Source organism: Thermobia domestica, chromosome 12 (genome assembly GCF_964235325.1).
Source record: "Thermobia domestica chromosome 12, izTheDome1.hap1.1, whole genome shotgun sequence".
Taxonomy (NCBI): Eukaryota; Metazoa; Arthropoda; class Insecta; order Zygentoma; family Lepismatidae; genus Thermobia; species Thermobia domestica.
In genome coordinates, this window is record NC_137465.1 from 159961949 (window position 1) to 159981173 (window position 19225).

The following is a 19225-nucleotide window of genomic DNA, read 5'->3' on the forward strand; positions in this document are numbered from 1 at the left end:
TAAATGAGCAGACCGAGCGAACATAGGGGTAACGAGTTAGACTATGAGCTGTGACTAAAGTTCAAAGTGTGAATCTGTTAATGTTTTATATATGAACTGATTTCAATTATTACAAATTTGGTTTCAAGCTGTAATTTTTTCCACCAATAACGTTAGACTAAGAGTTGTAAATATAATCTTAAGGTTCAAAAATTGTCGAACTAAACTTTTAAAACAGTGATCGAACAACATTAAGTAAAGAAGTTAAAACTTAAAAGGTTTTAAGTAAGGATTTTAAAGTTACCAACCAATCACATTCCACCAAGAATAACTTTCCACAAATAACCTTAGACAATGAGGAGTAACTATAATACTAAGGTTCAAAAATTTTTAAACTGAAAATTTCACACAAAACTTTTCAAGAGCTTTAAACAAAAATTTGAAAGTGAATAGCCAATCAGATTGAACCAAGAAAATTCATTGAAGTCCTAGATAATGATTACGTTTTCTTTTTGACAATTCCAAACTTTGTTTGTTAGCTATGCACTTCTACCGATCTCAAAGTATTCATGTTCAATGAAAGACAATGGTACCTTGTGTTCATTTCTATGATGATATGTTACAATCTATCTTATTAAACGTTAAGCACAATATTAAAAACTCACACGTCGTGCTATTTCAATTTTAGCGCGAAAATTTAGATTTCCCGTCAAATATCAAATGTTACTATTGACAGTTTTATACCCATAAAAGGGATAATCAGGACCAACAAAATTTAGAGAAGTCCTACGGAACATTTACTACTATAATTTTTTTTTCCAATTCCCAAATTTAAGAGATAGGTCAATGTACTCCTCTCAAATTTGAAAAAGACACCATCCATGTACCAATATCATATAAAAGAAAATGGATCCTGTACTCATCCATAATCATATGTTGTATTAAAGCCTCATCTAAGAAGATAAATTCGGTCAATAACCGACCACGTTGTAATATGAATATTTTGGAGATTTTTTATTCATAGAAATGAATTAACAGGACCATCCAAACGTTTAAACTTATACATTCGAGTCCTGAACAACATTCACCAAATTTTATTTTTGACAATTCCCAAGTTTAAGGAGTGCTACTATGCATAACCTCCCAAATTTTGGAACAAAGCATCATTGTACCCATGTCTTATGAAAGAGAATTGGCCCCTGTACTCATTTACTAATATATACGCAAATAATACACTAAAGCCTCGTAAAAAATTATGTAATAGGTCAAAAACCTTCAAATTCACAATTTTTGACAATTCTTTACCCATAGAAGGGGATAAGATGGACCATTCAAATTTACGAAAATACATATTCGAGTCCTAGACAACATTTACCGAATTTTGCTTTTTCACAACTCCTAAAATTAGAAGTGGGCAATTCAACCTCTTTCAAAATTTAACAAGAACGCATCAATGTTAACATATTAAAGTCTCGTTAAAGAAAACAAATTAGGTCAATAACCGAACACGTGGCAATACTAATATTGACATTTTTTACCCATAGAAAAGTTGAACAGACCAATCAAATTTGCAAAATTATATGTTCAGTTCCTAGAGAACGTTTACCTAATTTCACTTTTTTTTTTTAACAATTCCAAAATTTAATGGATGTTCCAATGTATCCTCTCAAAATTTGAGAAGGTAGCTTCAATGTATCCATGCCCTATGAAAGACAACCATATAACTAAATAACGTGAAGAAACCTCATCAAAAAAGATTCATTAGTTCAATAGGGGGCACGTGGCTCAGTGGTAAAGCTCTTACCTCTTGTGGTGGGGTCCTTGGTTCAATCCTCAGCCAACTAATTTTGTGATGTACAACACAGTGCTCGTGGGTTTTCTCGTAGTACTCCCACTTTTTACTTCAATTCTTCCATTATCATTCAGTTGTTTTAATCATCGTTTCTCTTAGTCTAACGAGCATAACGTGGGTCTTTAAACTCAAAAATTTCATTTTCATTTCGTTTACATTAGTTCAATAACCTACCACATGGTATGACGTAATGCTTACGCTTATATTTTGGCAATTTTTTACCTATAGGAGAGGATAAGCAGGTCTAACAATTTTACAGAAAATTATATTTGGATCCTAGAGAACATTTATTAATTATTGTTTTAACAATTCTCAAATTTAAGGGGTGGTCCTATGTACTCCTCCCAAAATTTAAGAAGTAAGTATCCACGTACCCATGTCCTATGAAAGAAAATGGACTTCTATACACATCCATATAACCATATAAGTTAATAAGACTTCATCAAAGAGGATAAAATAGATGTTTGCAAGAAATTCCCTTTATTTAAACTGCTGTCATCTTCATCGTTGCCTCGGAAAGCCAATCCCTATCGACCCAAATGGATCACAATCACCACTATACGCTTTAAGCACTCTCGACCGGTTCTTATTTCTTCTCCACATGCGTGGTTTTGCAGATTCAGGACATCTCCAGTTTCTTTGGACCTCTGATATCAGTCATTCACATGAATGTTTTGCTGTGGGATGCTAGCAACTTCCTTATCAACACTGTCCGAATGAATATTTTCCTAAGCAACGACACGCACCTTATCAGTTTCGCTGAAGGCACTCACCAATTGCTTATCACTTTTTTCGTGTGAGATAAAATATCCAGATTTTATAAATATCTCCATACTTAACTTAATTTCAAGAACACATGCATATCAAACTTAACACTGCGCATTTCACGTTCAGTAAGAAAATAGACTTTTTCCCGTTCAGCCACAGTTGCCAGCGCCAGCACAGGTAGGGGTATAAATAGTTTACATATTCTATCCTCCTCTGATTTGCCAGAATCGCTGTTAAATATAATAAATATAAGAAAGTAAATCTACACTCAATATCTTCTCGTAAAACAATTAAAATATAAGATACTATGTTGCAAAACCCAGCAATGTGAGAGAGGTATTCTCCTAGCCTTTGAGTCGAATCAACTTTTCATTTTTTTTTCTTAGTCGGTTATACAAAGGGCATTCGTATAGCTTTTTAGCCTTAGTACTTCAAGGCGATTATAAGACTGGAATCACTCTAAGGGCTGGAAGAACCTCACAATGTTACGAAGATGACGGTGTAGAAGTTATTACCGTTCACTTTTAACGTTTAAGAAATACCTATAAATGGATTTTTTTTTAAATCTTAGAAATATGAATAATTTCAGTTTACTATGGATAATTTTTTCATTTATTGTCAGATAAAAACAATCTGTAACATATAATTTTAAATAAATATTTGGGGGGCCAAGCCAAGATTTGTGGAGGCGGATGCCTCCGGGCCCCCTTTAGCTACGTCCCTGCTCTCACCCAGTCATAGTAGTTTCCTTAAGTCAAGCCAATGCACCTAAGTTCCACAAGCAAGACTCTGCACATGGAAAGTGTCATATTCAAAACTTGGCAAATAAAAAATAGTGAGTTCAAAACTTTGTATATGGAAAGCTGCACATTCGGTAATCTACACATGAAAAGTTACATATTGAGCACTCTGCACGTAAAAAGTTGCACATTCAAGTCTTCTACTCATAAAAGTAGTAAGTTCAAAATTATACATGATAAGTTACATCTTCAAGACTCTATACATGAAAAGTTTCATGTCTAAGTCTCTTCATAAAAATGACATTCAAGACTAAGCACGTGAAAAATTGTAAAACTAAGACTCTCAATATGAAATGTTCCATATTCAAGTCTACGCACGCGAAAAGTGGCACATTCAAGACTGAAAATGAAAAGTTGTACGTTCAAGATTCTGCATATAGAAAATGTGATATTCAAGACTACACACAAAAAGTTTCTCGTGGTGAACTACAGGTGTTCCACCTCTGATTTATAGACTTACCTATTAATGCCGCTAAATATTGATTAAATGTTCTACTATTAACGCTTCCATTGTGATTTTCTTTTGCTATATAGCTCATAGTGAAAGGTTTTCCTTCGTCCATTTTTAGATAGGTTATCCTTTTGTTGCTTTCCTGCAAAATTATGAGAATATTAACATTTTTGACATACAACTACATAAATGAAAGAATTATATGAATTGTGCATCAAAAACATTCGGGGCACGTATATGGGTATCAACGAATTTAAGAAAGGCTTTCAACCTCGCGCTTATATATTAAAAGAAAGCCGACGGAACAATTCTTACTGACACAGATAACATCTTTAATAGATGGAAAGATTTCTTTGACGATTTGCTTAACACAGCCAAAAACTAATGTTCGTGGAGAAAGGAAAATGCACACAGCAGACCTGTACAATCCAGATCCTAACCGAACAGAAATAGAAATCGCTATAAGAAAATTAAATAAATACAAATCTCTACGTGTAGACGAAATTCCAGCTGAGTTAATTTTACCTAGAGGGTAAAAATTGTGGAACAAGACACACAAACTCATTCTCCTTATCTGGAACAAGGAGAAATTGCCACAAGATGGAAAAATCAATCATTGTTCCAATTCACAAGAAATGCGACAAAACTGATTGTAACAATTATCAAGACATCTCTATTCTATAAACATCCCAAAAAATCCTCTCAAACATTCTATTACCAAGATTGACCCCATACGCAGATGACATTATTGGGGTTATCAGTATGGATTTAGATAAAATCGATCAACTATCGATCGGATATTTACCATTCGACAAATACTCGAAAAGAAATGGGAATAATCCGGTTCATCAATTTTTTATTGATTTTAGAAAGGCCTACGACACGGTTAGGACAGAAATATTGCACGATATTCTTACAGAATTTGGTACATCGAAAAAGCTAGTTAGATTAATTAAGCTGTGTTTAAATAAATCCCAAAGTAAAGTCCGAGTAGGGAAATTCGTGTCAACGTGCTTTCACGTCAAGAATGGCCTGAAACAACGAAATGCGTTGTCGCCATTATTGTTCAACTTTGTTCTCGAGTACGATATAAGAAAAATCAAAGATAGCAACCAGAGAGTAGATCTGAATGGTATTCACCAGGTTATGGCATATGCTGATGTTATACATCTGATAATGGATGATGGGAGAACAATAGAAAGAAATACAGAAGTCTTATTAAACGCTTGTGGGGACATGGGTTTGGAAGTAAATGCAGACAAAGTTAAATATAATTATGGAAATTCACCGAGATCGTACTACTGCAAATTATGGCTGCATCAAAATCAAGGTGACCAGACGTCCCGTTTCAGCCGGGACAGTCCCTTATTTTCAACCGTTGTCCCGTTTTCTTCTGTTCCTCAAATGGGACGCTTAAATGTCCCGTTTTTAAGCAAACATGATCCAGGTGTCCCGTAATTATTATTCAAAACATAAATGGTCAATGTTAATTCTACACTCTTCCGTACTAACACTCATTGGGAAGGTTCAGCCGTGCCTAGAACTTCTGAATATACAAATGAGAATTGAGTGTTCTGTGGTTCAACTGGGAATCGAGTGGTAATTCTGAGTGTTGAAGTAGTTAAAGTATTTTTGGGTAGTACTTAAGTTAGAAACGCTGTGTTATCATTCTTACTTGTGTATTTTGTAAATTGAAAACACTGCTGAGTCCCAAAATGCAATGTGGAAGTCACCCCCCCCCGGTCGCCGATTCGTATGCGTCCCGTTTTTAAAAGTAGAAGTTCTGGTCACCTTGATCAAAATATCAAATAATACTTTCAAGAAAGTAGATACTTTCAAATTGGATCAATATTAACAGCTCCAATACATATTCACAAAGAAATTAAATGTCAATTAAAAGCAGGGAATTCGTATTATTATTACGTTCAAGATCTTTTATCTTAGCGAATTCTCTCGAGGAATTGGAAGCTTAAAATATATGCAACGATAATCATGCCTGTTGTCCTGTATGATTGTGAAACATAGTTGCTTACTCTGAAAGTAGAATGCAGACTAAAAATATTTGAGAATAAAACCCTGAGACGAATATTCGGACTCAAGAACAACGGGAATGGAGAATGACGGAAACTTCATAACGAGAAACTACATTATTTATGCCGTTTACTATATGTTGTTAGGGTTATTAAGTCTAGAAGGCTCAGATGGGCAGGTCATGAAATGAGAATGGAAGAAAGTAGGGACGCTTTCAAACTTTTAACTGTAAATTCAATCGGAAAACGACCATTACGAAGACATAGGTGCAGATGGAAGGATAGTATAAAGGTAACCAAGTAAGTTCTTCGCTTTTTCATCCACCACCTTCGAACATCGATATGTCATCCCCATCAGCATCAACGTCTCTCTGTCAACGTTATGGAGAACATGGATTCCATCGCGATAGAATTTGGTATGTCGTGAAGCTAAGAAGGTATCAAGTGCATTTTGCACCTCTACTAGGGAACTGAACTGGCGTCCTCTAAGGTGATTGTCTAAGGAATGGAACAGGTGATAATCGGACGGTGCAAGTCCGGGGAGTGTGGCGGATGCAAAAGGTGTTTCCTATTCAAGGCGTAGAATGGTGTCCCGGGTCATCCTGGCCATGTAGGGCTTACCGTTGTCCTGTAACAGAAGGACCCCTTTGCGATTCAGAAATGCTGGCTCCAGAGTTTTGAGTTTTTTCTTGAACACGGCTCAACTGCTGACAGTACACAGTTTCATTGATTCTCTGACCAGCTGGTAGCAGTTCTCAGGCACGATGCATGATGCCACGAGCAGTCCACCAAACACACAGGAGGACCTCCTCCTGAAGATCTTCATTTTGTACATGTGTTGGTCTTCCGGCAGGTGGTGCGTCTTCGCGTATTTCGTCACCGTCCTTAAACTTGTTAAACCACCGCTGCAGTATCCGCCTAATCACAACACTGTCATCAAAGGCCTGGCATATCTTTCGCCCCTCTGAAGCGGCGTTGACCCCAGTTTGAACTTGTACAGCATACACAATCTTATGACGCTCTGTGGAGGTCCCATGTTCACTCGAACTGCCACAACCAGATAGTATGTTGGATATACCCACACCAACAACTGACCTTCGCCTTATCTCCATTCGCATTCAACTCACAGTGTAATAGCCAATTGAACACAGACTTCCACAAAAGCTACAGAACTTTCTTGGTTACTTTCTTATATTAACATGAATGTAGGGTAAAACAGAAATAGTAATACAAAATAGAAACTGGATTCAGTTGGCTAAGGTCATACGTCAATGGCGATCTTTTGTGAACGCGGCATTGAACGTCCAGGTTTCATATACCATAGAGTTAGATTCTCACGATTCACTTAGATCTGACTCATGTTCCCAGCATTTTTACCATATATAGGGTTGGAAATTAAACGATAGTATTATTGTATGCGTACCGTAGTTTGGCTGACTTAAGGTGTGCGATCAAATCCTAGGTACTGTAAAGAAATTCCTATAATCTTTAACCACAAATTTGATACATGATCTGTATTTCAAATCATGAACGATTTTTTTAAAAAAGGAGAAATTTGTGAATTTTTCTTTTTCATACCGCTATAGAAGAGAAGATGGAAGGAAAGCAAGGCGTAGGAAGAAGAAGCTGATTGATTATTTGAAAAACAGAAGAAACTATTGGGAGTTAAAAGAGGAAGCTGAAAATCGAGAAACGTGGAAGAAACATCTCTAAGCTCAAACCTAAAATTAGAAAAATACACATCATTAGTCCCAGGACCTGCCAAAGGTCAGAATACATATCAGGACCTTGGAAGAGAAAGGACAAACCCAAAAAATCGATTTTTTTCCACGCATCGGACAGGTCTGGACAACGCACAGATACCGCTTTTTGCCATGGTTCGCCCTTAGTTTTGTCAGAGTTTCAACATAAACAAAGATTCTCCCATGTTATCTTAATGTACTTGCAAAACTTTTAGCTTGATTTCCCAACATGACACAGTCTCTCCTCAGCCAATGTTCCAACGATATATTTTTTCCTCTTTGCAATTACATCTAAAATCGTTCTTTTCTCTCCTACTATTTCTAATACTTTCTCATTCGTTTTCACTTCAACGCTGTTAATTCTCTCAATTCTTCTCCAAACCACTTTTTCGACATGCTCCAGTCTGTTTCCATTGCTTCTGCTTCGTGTCTATCTTCATTCATGTTCTTAGACTTTATTTCTTCCTAAATATTCCTTTAAATACACATTCCTATATTTGCTTTCAATCCACAAACGCATTCACCAATACACATTCATATATTTGGTTCAATCCACAAACGCATTCACCAATAATGCTACCAAGGTACCGAAAACTAACCACCCGTTCTATTTTATGTTCATCTAATTCTATATTTGATACCAATCACTTCCTTCCTATTAACATTTAATTTTGCTTTCTAATGTTTTCATCTCACAATCTTCACAGCTTTTCCTCAAATTTTCTAACATCTTATTACTACTCTTTTCATATTCCACAACAAGTTCTATATCATATATACCGGTAAATCATATACACCTACTCAATCTACCTTCTATCGAAATACTGTCTTTATTATGCCAATCCTTCTTCATTATATTTTCTAGAGCTCCTTTGGCGTGGGAGACCCGGATTCGATTCCCAGTGGGAGCTCATGTAGTTCGGATTCCATGTTAATCAATAGGTCCCGTCTCATATAGCCTGGCTGCTGAACGGGACGTTCAACTCAAAATCAACTCAACTCATTATATTTTCTAAATTTGAAATAATATTGGCCAGAGACAACCTCCCTGTGAAACTTCCTTTCCAACTGCACTCTAGTGTGTCATTTCATGATTTACATATAAGTGTCTTATGAGTCATTGATAATTCCTCCAATCCAACTTGCTTTATAGCTCTCATCAACAATTTCCAGTTTTCCCAGTCAAAAACCTTGTAACTGAATACTAAATAAAGTCATCTGCCGTTACAATCTACAAGCAGCTATGGTCGAAAAAATTTAGTTATTTGATGTTTGTTTGTTTATTTGTTTCTTAGAGTTATTTGATCTGTGGTCGGCTTAGTTCCCATCACTTTATCTCTCGAACTAAATATAATAAAAAATATAATTAATTTTTATCTCAATAAAATCTTTTTATAAAAAAACATTAACCTACTTCAAAAAGCGCTGGAAAGCAGAAAATAACTCTAAAACCGCTAGAAAGGGGAAAGTAACTTTGAAAGATGTTGATATACAGAAGGTCGGTCCACATTTATGGAAACGAAGTGGAATGTCCGCCAGGGACGCTAGAATCGCACAGCCAGCAAGCACAACAGAGCAATCAGAAACCAGTTGTGTGGAGAATTCGGTAGCAGGAAGTGAAGTGCTCCGAGTGTAAAATGCCTCCAAAAGTGACCCCATTCTGAGAGGGGTACATCACCGCTCTTTCCGACATCGGATACAGCTACGGTGCAATTGTGAAAGAGTGTTCGTCCAAGAGTTTCATCATTTCCAAGAAGGGTATTGCCAATGTACTCAAACGCAACAAAAATGCACAGCCAAAGGAAACGGAAGTGCGCACAGTGACACGAAAACAACATCCCCGTCCCAAACGTACAATGGATTTCGACAAGTACAGAAATTGGTGATCCAGGAGAATCCGCCGCCACAAAGAGACATTGCCAGGAGTATTAAAAGATCCGCACGAGCCGCAAAAGTTTTCCCCGTGGCTTCATGGTGGTTGCAGGTTTTTGCCATAAAGGGAAACTTCCCCTGCATAGAGTTCCACGAAATGTGAAAATTAACGCATCATACTATCAACAACACGTCCTGGAGATATTATGCCGGCAGCATATTCCGTCGTTGTATGGTGCTGAGGTGTCGAAAGTCTTCATTCATCAAGACAAAACAGCCAGCCACATGGCTTGAACAACTGTGGCATACATGGCCTGCAAAGGACGTGAAACTGGAATCCATGCTATCCAATATTTAGACATCCCTGTCAAGTCTCCCGACGCTGCACCAATGGACTTTTGTGCATTCGGGTGTTTGAAGCATGTAATGTCGCTCATCCTCTGTACCGCTTCTTAAGTGTCTCCGTTCAATAGAACATAGTTGTGAAGTTGAGTAGACAAGAGCAGGTTGCAATAAACTAATTTCTCGTGAAATGCAGTAAGATTTTGAGAACAAGAACTACAGGATAAGTGACCTTGAATTCCCTCTAGAGTTTAGAAATTTTTAACAGATATAATTGTAGTATCTGCGCTTTATATCGTAATTATTTCAAGGCAAATTATTAATGTTGTTCATGAGAAAGAAACAAAAGAACATACGACGACTATCTGGTAATGGTGGTAAACTTGAGCAGTATTTTCCTTCTACTTTATTATTACGAAATTCTGTGCGAAACACAACAGAATCTTTTGATGGTGCCTGTAAAACAAGACTTGATTAGAAAGGTATGGACTTCGGATAAGATGTAGCAATTGTTTGTGATGGGAACATGAAGAATACAAAGACGCTTCTCATAACAAGTGTCCAACATTTGCATTTGTGACCAAACTTTTGTTTATTTTTTACCTATATACACGATTATTAATAAATATGAGTGCGAAAAATATGGTTTCTGTGTGGTTCAAAAATTGGTATTGATTTATTATTATGCAGGTTGCTTAAAGCCATTACCTTTCTGGTAGGACAATTGCTCTCGAACGTATACTGTTATTTATTAACGTTTGTAGGAATAATAATAGACAAATGTATACTACAATCATTACTACTTCTAATGCGCCTTGTCTTTTGGTATCACTCCATTTAGTTTTTGAAATTTTTGTAATTTTCGTAAGTCGCCATTCTCCATTATTATTATTATTATTATTATTATTATTATTATTATTATTATTATTATTATTATTATTATTATTATTATTATTATTATATTGCAAACTGTGTGCAGGAAATCAGATGGCTAAGCGGTTAACGTAGGCGCCTCTGGCGTGGGAGACCCGTGTTCGATTCCCAGCAGGAGCTCATGTAGTTCGGATTCCACGTTAATCATTAGGTCCACGTCTCATATAGTCTCTCTGCTGAAATGGACGTTAAATTGAAAATCAAGTCCATCAACTCTTACTTGAGTAGAGCCCTTCATGACCAAATGTGCAAAACACTTATGGCTGCTGCTAATATTTAACATTAAAACAAATTACTCTTACTTACCGATGTTCCAGGTACTTTTGACATCATCCAACAAAGATTTCTATGAAAACGAACGGTTAACAATCACAGATACAGTTCCAGTTCTTTTATAAAGTTGTTAAATTCAGAACTTGCTATGGAAAGTACAGATAAAGAACAGTTTGTATTTACAATTCTAATCTTTAAGACAGTTCAATGCGTAGACAGTTAAGATAGTAGAGGGGTCATAAATACGTTAAGTATTATTTGCGTGTGCTAATTTACTTACCATTTGTCGAGCAAATTTCGTATATTGTTTCATCATCCAGTTCGTTGGTACTTCTAGTGTTCTCATTTTTTCTCCGCTGATATTAGTAATTCAAGTCGTGATTCTCCTCGATAAAAATACTTGTAAACTAGTAACGATTGCAAACGTGAAGCACACTCGGTCAGTTCTCTTAAGGTGGATCATTACCCGGAAGTCAGTATAGGCATTAGTTCATTGCCTTAACCAATGCGTAACGAAATGGCACATATTACAAGTATTGCACTATAAAATAGAGTTATGCGTTAGCTACAACATAAGATACTAATTCCTGTGCGTATGTATTCTGTTACCTAAAAAAGTAACATAAAACAAGGAAACTTGATGAGTTTTAAGATGAGTACGAGAGATGGCGCTTGCTGTTAGATCTTGCTACTCCTGTGCTTAGTTTTATGAAATTTTTACTTATCAGCATAAATTATTTTACAAGTAGTTATCTCTTTACGGAATATGGATATTATATTACCGTTTTTTGTGTTATATTTCACATTTTATCCAAATATTATTCTAAGTTTAAGGAAATAGTTTTAGAAACTAAATCTCATGCTTGCGCAGGACGCCATAATGCTTCGTTGCCAAACTTGTATGTGTGCTGTTGCAGTCACAGTAGTAAGGCAATTTCTTGTTAGCGTTTGAAGTCCAGAAGCGGAACCTGTGAATTGTGACAAAACTATTATAATAAAAGTTTAAAGTGGGGAAACGGGAGGAATCATATAAAAGAGAAAAGAATCCAACTGAAAGTAGAAGGTTTAAGAGCCAAAGGAAGCGAAGGAAAAGGAAGGATAATTTTAAGAAACGGCTGAGCGCTTTTCAATTGTTTTCACTATCATTTTGAACGTTAAATATGTAATGTGTGTTCTTTCTTCTTTTTTCTTTTCTTTGTTTCTTTCTTTATTTTTTATGAAATTTAATTTGCTTAGGTAAAATATTATATTTTAGGTAAAATATTTCCTCCCTTCTTGAAAATAATTTATTTATGTTTTTGAGCTTTCGTATGTACACGAGTAGTTGCCTGAACCCGTTATTGGAAAATACTAATTCATTTCGCTTACTAGGGAAGGTCGTGGGGTGTTACTGTAACTTCATATTGATCCTATGGTCAGTCGACTCCTTTTTAGATATGAAACAATTAGGCAACCGGAGAAATTCTCAATAGCAAGCGTGTCCGAATTATGAGCGTTAAAAGTTCAAAATCGAACAGTTCTGAAAAAAGTTTGAAATAACAATTTTTTGAGATACATGCTTCATTTTTGCCAACTGTTTGGCGCACCGGGATTTCCTGTGTGGCCATCTTAACATTGAACAATGACATATGTCTTCGAAACGCTTTGCCGCGGAACTAACGTGAACGGGACTCTGTGTATTATGGAAAAAATGAAATATTTCAGTTTAACATCCAACGATTATGCCCTTAAATCTAAGGAAGACGATGATTAAGGCAAGTGAATGATGATGGAAGAATAGGTGGAATGAGAAGAAGGGAGGAAACGGAAGTACCCCGAGAAATTCCATGGACATGATGGTATCCATTGTGGAAGACAGTGTTTCAATATTTCACCACTAGCCATTTTTTTAATTCAACGGATTTTAATGACGATTGTTTAAAAATAGTGACCAAACTTCAGGCAATATTTTACGGTATTCCGCGAGAAATGTGACCGAAAAGCACACAATCGGCTAGCGATGATGTGTGCAAAAAGCGGTTTTCTCGAGAATAAAAACCACCTTTTCACAACTTTGAGCGCACATTCTCGTTAACATTTTTTTTAAAAAATTTTTTGGTCTAGTTTGTCGTTGAATATCTTAGAATATTTCTTGAAGTTGGACCAATATTTTCCCATAATCGACATTCCAATTCACTGAAAACTAAGCACATAGCTACCGATGATGTATTAGAACACCGAATTCTGCGATGCATAAACATAGGCCGACAGGGTCGGAGTACCGCTCAGGTTTGTTCTGCGGCAGACCTCTCTGGCGCTGCGCGAGCTCTTTGGATCGCCATTTACGCATAATTAACCACAAATGAAATACCGGTGGTATAAATTAATATTTGTATTCACTGTCAATATCAGCCTGTAGTGGATAATTTATATGATTTAACTTCATTTTAACAATAACCTAATTTTCGTATTCCATATATGATACTGTGTTGTAGTGCGCCCCAGTGTTTTTTTTTCTGAACAACTGATCCGGATAAAATAACATATTGGTGACAGCGTTTTGAGAAAATATTGGTCTCACTCCAAGCTACAAAAGGGGGAATAACACTACAATATAGATAATCATACACGACGTTCTTCATTGAATTTTGCACGCCTGGCAAAGCGTTTCCAAGACTAATATTATTGTTCAATTTGGTGGAGGAAAGTGATATTTGAATGACACTACAGTCGAATAGGGGTAGCAAATACATTTTATTAGCCTATTGGTCCAGTACACCAAATGGGAGGCAATTTGCAAGGTGTAAGATACCATAAGCCTTCACTCTCTTCCAAATAATTGCCCTTATCTTGCAAAATGCGTACGTTTTGATCTTACCACTGTGTTGGGCGCCCAACAAAATCCCCTGCTACTAAAACTGAAGCGTTTATCTCAAGAAATGGTACTTCAAACTTTCTGCAAAATCTGTTCAATTTTGAACTTTTAACGCTCATAATTCGAATACGCTTGCGATTGAGGATTTCTCCGGTTGCCTAGTTGTTTCATATGTAAAAAGGTGTCGACTGAGCATAATATCGATACGAAGCCAGAGTAACACCCCGCGACCTTCCCTAGTTACTATTTAAAAAATCATAAAACCTACAGCTTGAATTATTTTTTTCCCTATAGAGAAAAGAATGTATGTATAGCTTCAGTTCAGAAACGCAACGACTCCTGTAGAAATGCATATCTTTTTTCTACTCCTTTTGCTGCGGTGGCTGCGTAGTAGAGCATTGACATTTTGTACGTGATGTCGCTGGTTCGATCTCAGCTTTGCCAGGTGGGCTTTATGTGTGTGTGGGGGGGGTTCTTGGGGTTTCCCGCGTGCTCCAACTTTTCTCAATCTATCATTTCATTCATTCTTAATATCACCGTCTCGTTTAGCCTACATGACATAAACGAGAAATATGATTTTTTTTTCTGTAACGTCCTATCATTGTGCTTCGAAGGAAAGGTAGGCGGTGATGATGGCAACGAATGAAATGGTTGAATGAAAGGGAGGGACCCGGAGGAAACCTCACATATGGTTTTTCCACCACAAAGAACACTTGGCGCGAGCTGGGATCCAGCCAAAACCTTACCCACCAGAAGTGAGTTCTCTATGTCTAGCTCTTATTGATCCAATATTCTGACCGTAAGTGATACGTTTACCACTTGCGGTTTCAACATAAGAATAAGGAGCGGAGATGGAACTCATGCTTGGAACGCTGAATCTATACCAACAAATAATTTCTTGTAATCGCTTGCCGTCTTTGCTCTATGTAAATTGAAAGTGTGGGAAGGGGCAATGCAGAGTGACAGGATGAAGTAGCTACAATCATTGGCATAAGTCACAGTTCAATCTGTAACATTATCTACGCTGTACTCAGATTTCGGAATGTACGCGCTAGGATGATATCACGCCAGTTGATAGACAAACTGAAGCAGCGATATGTTGATGTGTGACGAGATTTTGCCACGCCATAAACGAGAAGGTAGTGACTTTCAGAAGAGATTCGTTATTGGATATGAAATATGGGTGCACTATTACATTCCGGAACTAAGGAAGCGAGCATGCAATGGCAGTATCCATTATCGGACACAATCATCTACAGGAAAGTACTAACTTTCTTCTGGGACCATTACAACGATATATTCTTGTTATAATGGTATTATAATCAATCTGTACCTATTTTGTCAATACATGATCACAGGCGCAATAAACAAACATATAGCCTATATATAGTTAAAAGAAAAAAAAACATTATTATTGACATGACATGTTGTCATGGTATAGACTATTATCGACATGATACACGAAATGGACGGATATAGATGGAATATGTTTGTGTAAACAAAAAGAATAAATCAACGATAACTGGGTACGAGTGAGGTGATTTCGAAGCATATTAAATAAAATGGTTAATAGCTATTAATTGATATGTTTATTGTAATAACTTGATATATCTGCGAATTAGTTCTAAAGTGATTTTTTTATTCGCTTTATCTGGTGCCGTAGACCCGGGACTATACCGAAAACCTTTAGTTCCGAAGGATAGTAAGAACGGAGTTTATGTGCATATTTTACCTTTTATGAGTTTCACTACTTTGAGAAGTGGAAAGAAAATCCAAAGAACTGGCATTATGCAGGATTCGGAGATTGAAGAAGTGCCCAGTACTTTAGATGAAACCATGTCTGGAAATGCCGTAACTGTGTCCGAACGTTCCCATTCTAATCTTATTGATATGATTAGTCAACTACTAGATGCTAAATACGAACAACACAATAAAAAGCTAGAACAGATACAGAAATCGAATGATGAGAAGCTGGAGCATATGAAAAAGTCGAATGATGAAAAGTTTGAGCAAATATTGACCCAACACAAATCTCTTGCAGATAGAGTTCAGGGTATCCATGAAAATTTCGATAGGCTACAGCGTAATTTGAAAGAGGACGTGCGAGTATTGATTGAAAAAGTAAATGGTACTGGTGTGAATATGAAAGTAGAACCGGAAGAAGGTCAGAAGAAGATCGATAGACGGAATGAAAATATTGAACAACAGGATGTAAACGAAACAACTGAACATATGGTGAATTGGGATGCAGAAGATGCTACAATTAAAGAAGAACCGTCATCTCCGGCCAAGGAGACCACCACCACTACTACTACAGGCGTATTCAAAATTGAAGTGAATACAGGCGTATTCAAAATTAAAGTGAAAGGTCTGCCGAGATTATACAGGTTAGGGGAATTGAAGAAATTGTTGACAGACGATTTGAAGTTGGGAAGCCATACTATTAAGTCACCGAAAAGAGCGAGTTCTTGGATTTATTTGATCTTCAAAACTGAAGAAGACCAACAGAAGGCAGTAAAGACTTTGAATGGATACAGTTGGAAGAAGCGAGTACTTTCAGCCGAAGTTGCCGAAGCTGATCAACGTAAGCGAAAATTGGAAAAGTCTGATGATAAGGATTCTAAAAAGGAGAAAGTTGAGTTACCTGTAGAAGAAAGAATAAAACAGGCTACAATACCTTTGTGGGATGTTATTTATGGAGAACAATTGAAGAAGAAGACTGAAGAAATAAAATCACTCACGCGACTGACAGATTTGTTGCTGAGAAGGAATCTGGATTCAGCAGGTTGGACAGAAGAAAGAAAAAAGAAGAATGAAGGACTTGCAGACTTTCTGAAGCATTCGCCTATAGGGAAAATTAAGGATGATTTGAAAGATTATTTCCAAAACAGAGAAGGAAACTGCTTGAATGTAGCATCGCTCTATTTCCAGACATTCACTGAAAAGGAAGAAGGTGAGATACCTCCATCGCTGCAGCTGTTGTTCGGAAAAGAATATGTGAAAGAAACTATCTATGACATGAGTTTCCGAGTATCTCCAGATTCTTATTTTCAAGTGAATACTTCGGGAGCCGAGCAGCTTTATACTTCCATCGCGGAAATGGTTGAAGTTGACGAAGAAACTTCCTTGATAGATGTCTGTTGTGCCGCTGGAGGAATTGGATTTACTCTTGCTAAGAAATGTACTCAAATTCTTGGCATAGAAATGTCCAACCAGGCAATTGAAGATACAAGAGTCAATGCTGTAAGGAATGTCATCACAAACAGCGAATATTTTGTCGGACGGACTGAAGATATTTTGCCCACCGTAGTGGAGAAAGTAGCACTCCACTACGGTTATGATGTTATTAATTTATTTTATCTTTGTACTAGTTTTGAGTGTTATGTTTATCTTTATTTTATCTTACGTGTTCAAAAGAGATTTGATTGTGTTAAATTGAAATTCATGACATTGATCTTAAATTGAAGCTTCTAAATGTAATTATTGCCTTCTGATCTTGTTGTCGTTTTGATATGATGACGATCTTAATTATAAATAATGTTATTTGTATATGAATGTTATCGCTCGATGTAAAAAGGAACAATTAACTCGTAACTCTGCGCAAGTCATCAGTTAGTTATAATTTTGAATAGACCCATAAACAATATTTTTAATGAATCGACGTTTTCCTGATATGTGATTTGTAATAAAATAAAATGTTGTTATGAATGAATTAATATATATATGGAGAAAGAAGAGAAGTGAAAACTACTTATATTGATGTAATAATAATTAATACGAGGGCTATTCAAAAAGTGAATGTTTTGAAAATATCCAGGGTTCTTTCCTTCACTGTAATACTGTTACGGAATTCCCGTTCTGGACGACATTTTATACAACGATATATTCTTGTTATAATGGTATTATAATCAATCTGTACCTATTTTGTCAATACATGATCACAGGCGCAATAAACAAACATATAGCCTATATATAGTTAAAAGAAAAAAAAACATTATTATTGACATGACATGTTGTCATGGTATAGACTATTATCGACATGATACACGAAATGGACGGATATAGATGGAATATGTTTGTGTAAACAAAAAGAATAAATCAACGATAACTGGGTACGAGTGAGGTGATTTCGAAGCATATTAAATAAAATGGTTAATAGCTATTAATTGATATGTTTATTGTAATAACTTGATATATCTGCGAATTAGGGCTAAAGTGATTTTTTTATTCGCTTTACCATAAGGGTGTCATTTTGGAGCATTAGAGCCTAGGGAAGGCATAGTCAATAATATCTTGTATTCCGATCTCCAAAAAGATCCTAAACCTGCTATACAACGTGACGCGGACTTCTAGCAACAAATTTCCTTCTACAACATAACAATACTCGGCCTCATACTACTGCCTGTGCAATGGCTGTGATGATTGAAAATCTTCATTTTGAGTGTCTACCTCATCCACCTTGCGTACCGCATCTCGCCTCAGTGGTTTTCACATATTTGTATCTCTTAAAGAGGCACTAGAGAGAAAGAAGTTGCACTCTGACAAAGAGGTGCAACAAGCGGTGTATAACTGGTTGCGTCCCCAATCAAAGAAAAAAGTTTTCAGAGGCATTGGAATACTTTGTAACTAATGGGAAACTTGTATTGAGCGTAAAGTGTAGAAAAATGAAATTCATGTGTTTCATACGCACTCAATCAAAAAAAAAAAAAGTTTTTAAGTTTTTCTTTTTTAACTGTCTTTGTAACTCTAGAAAATTGTTATTTCCGTAAGTACTGGATATGGAAGTGGAGATACAATTTTAACAACCGATTCCAAGAATCTGAAAAAATTTAATAACCAGCTCGGGCGAACCAGGTGAATGACATCATTGAACAAAAGCAATATGCTCTGTCAACGATAGAGCCATGGGTTCCCGCAGCGGAGGCAAGGTGGCAATTGCTTTTCCCTGCATCTCCGAAAGGTGTTTGGTTGTTTTAAAACGCTTTTAGCCAGAAACACACGTCAAGGCGCATTATATTTGGTTACATCCAGGCCTATTTAATATAGGCCACAAAGTTATGTAATATGCTTCAATAATAATTATTTTGCATTAAGCGTTATGCGCATCAATGTATGTAGGGCTTTTGTTCCTTTCTCGTCCTTGTGTGAAGTATCTGTCTATTGGAAATGAAGTGACTGTGTATTTGATATAAAGAAGCATGAACTTTTGAAAACTTATGAAAGAAAACTTTGACTAGAAGTGTACATTCTCAGACACTTGTTGTAAATGCATATTTGTTAAATAAACTCGACTAGCTTCCTTCTTTCTTTTTCCGCATACCTTCGAGCA

The 19225-nt window shown here is 36.4% G+C and overlaps 1 protein-coding gene across 1 annotated transcript in view; it reads right to left on the reverse strand.

The window, feature by feature from the left end:
- LOC145666779 (facilitated trehalose transporter Tret1-like) overlaps positions 1–11138 on the reverse strand; it is a 30483-nt gene extending 19345 nt beyond the window's left edge. Inside the window, exons 1-2 of the mRNA XM_081734333.1 lie at positions 11076–11138; positions 3860–3992 (exon numbers count right to left, since the gene is read on the reverse strand). Coding sequence (XP_081590459.1) covers positions 3860–3992; positions 11076–11102 — 160 coding nt within the window. The 5' untranslated portion in view covers positions 11103–11138. The remainder of the gene's footprint in view (positions 1–3859; positions 3993–11075) is intronic.
- Between the last annotated feature and the right edge of the window lie 8087 nt (positions 11139–19225).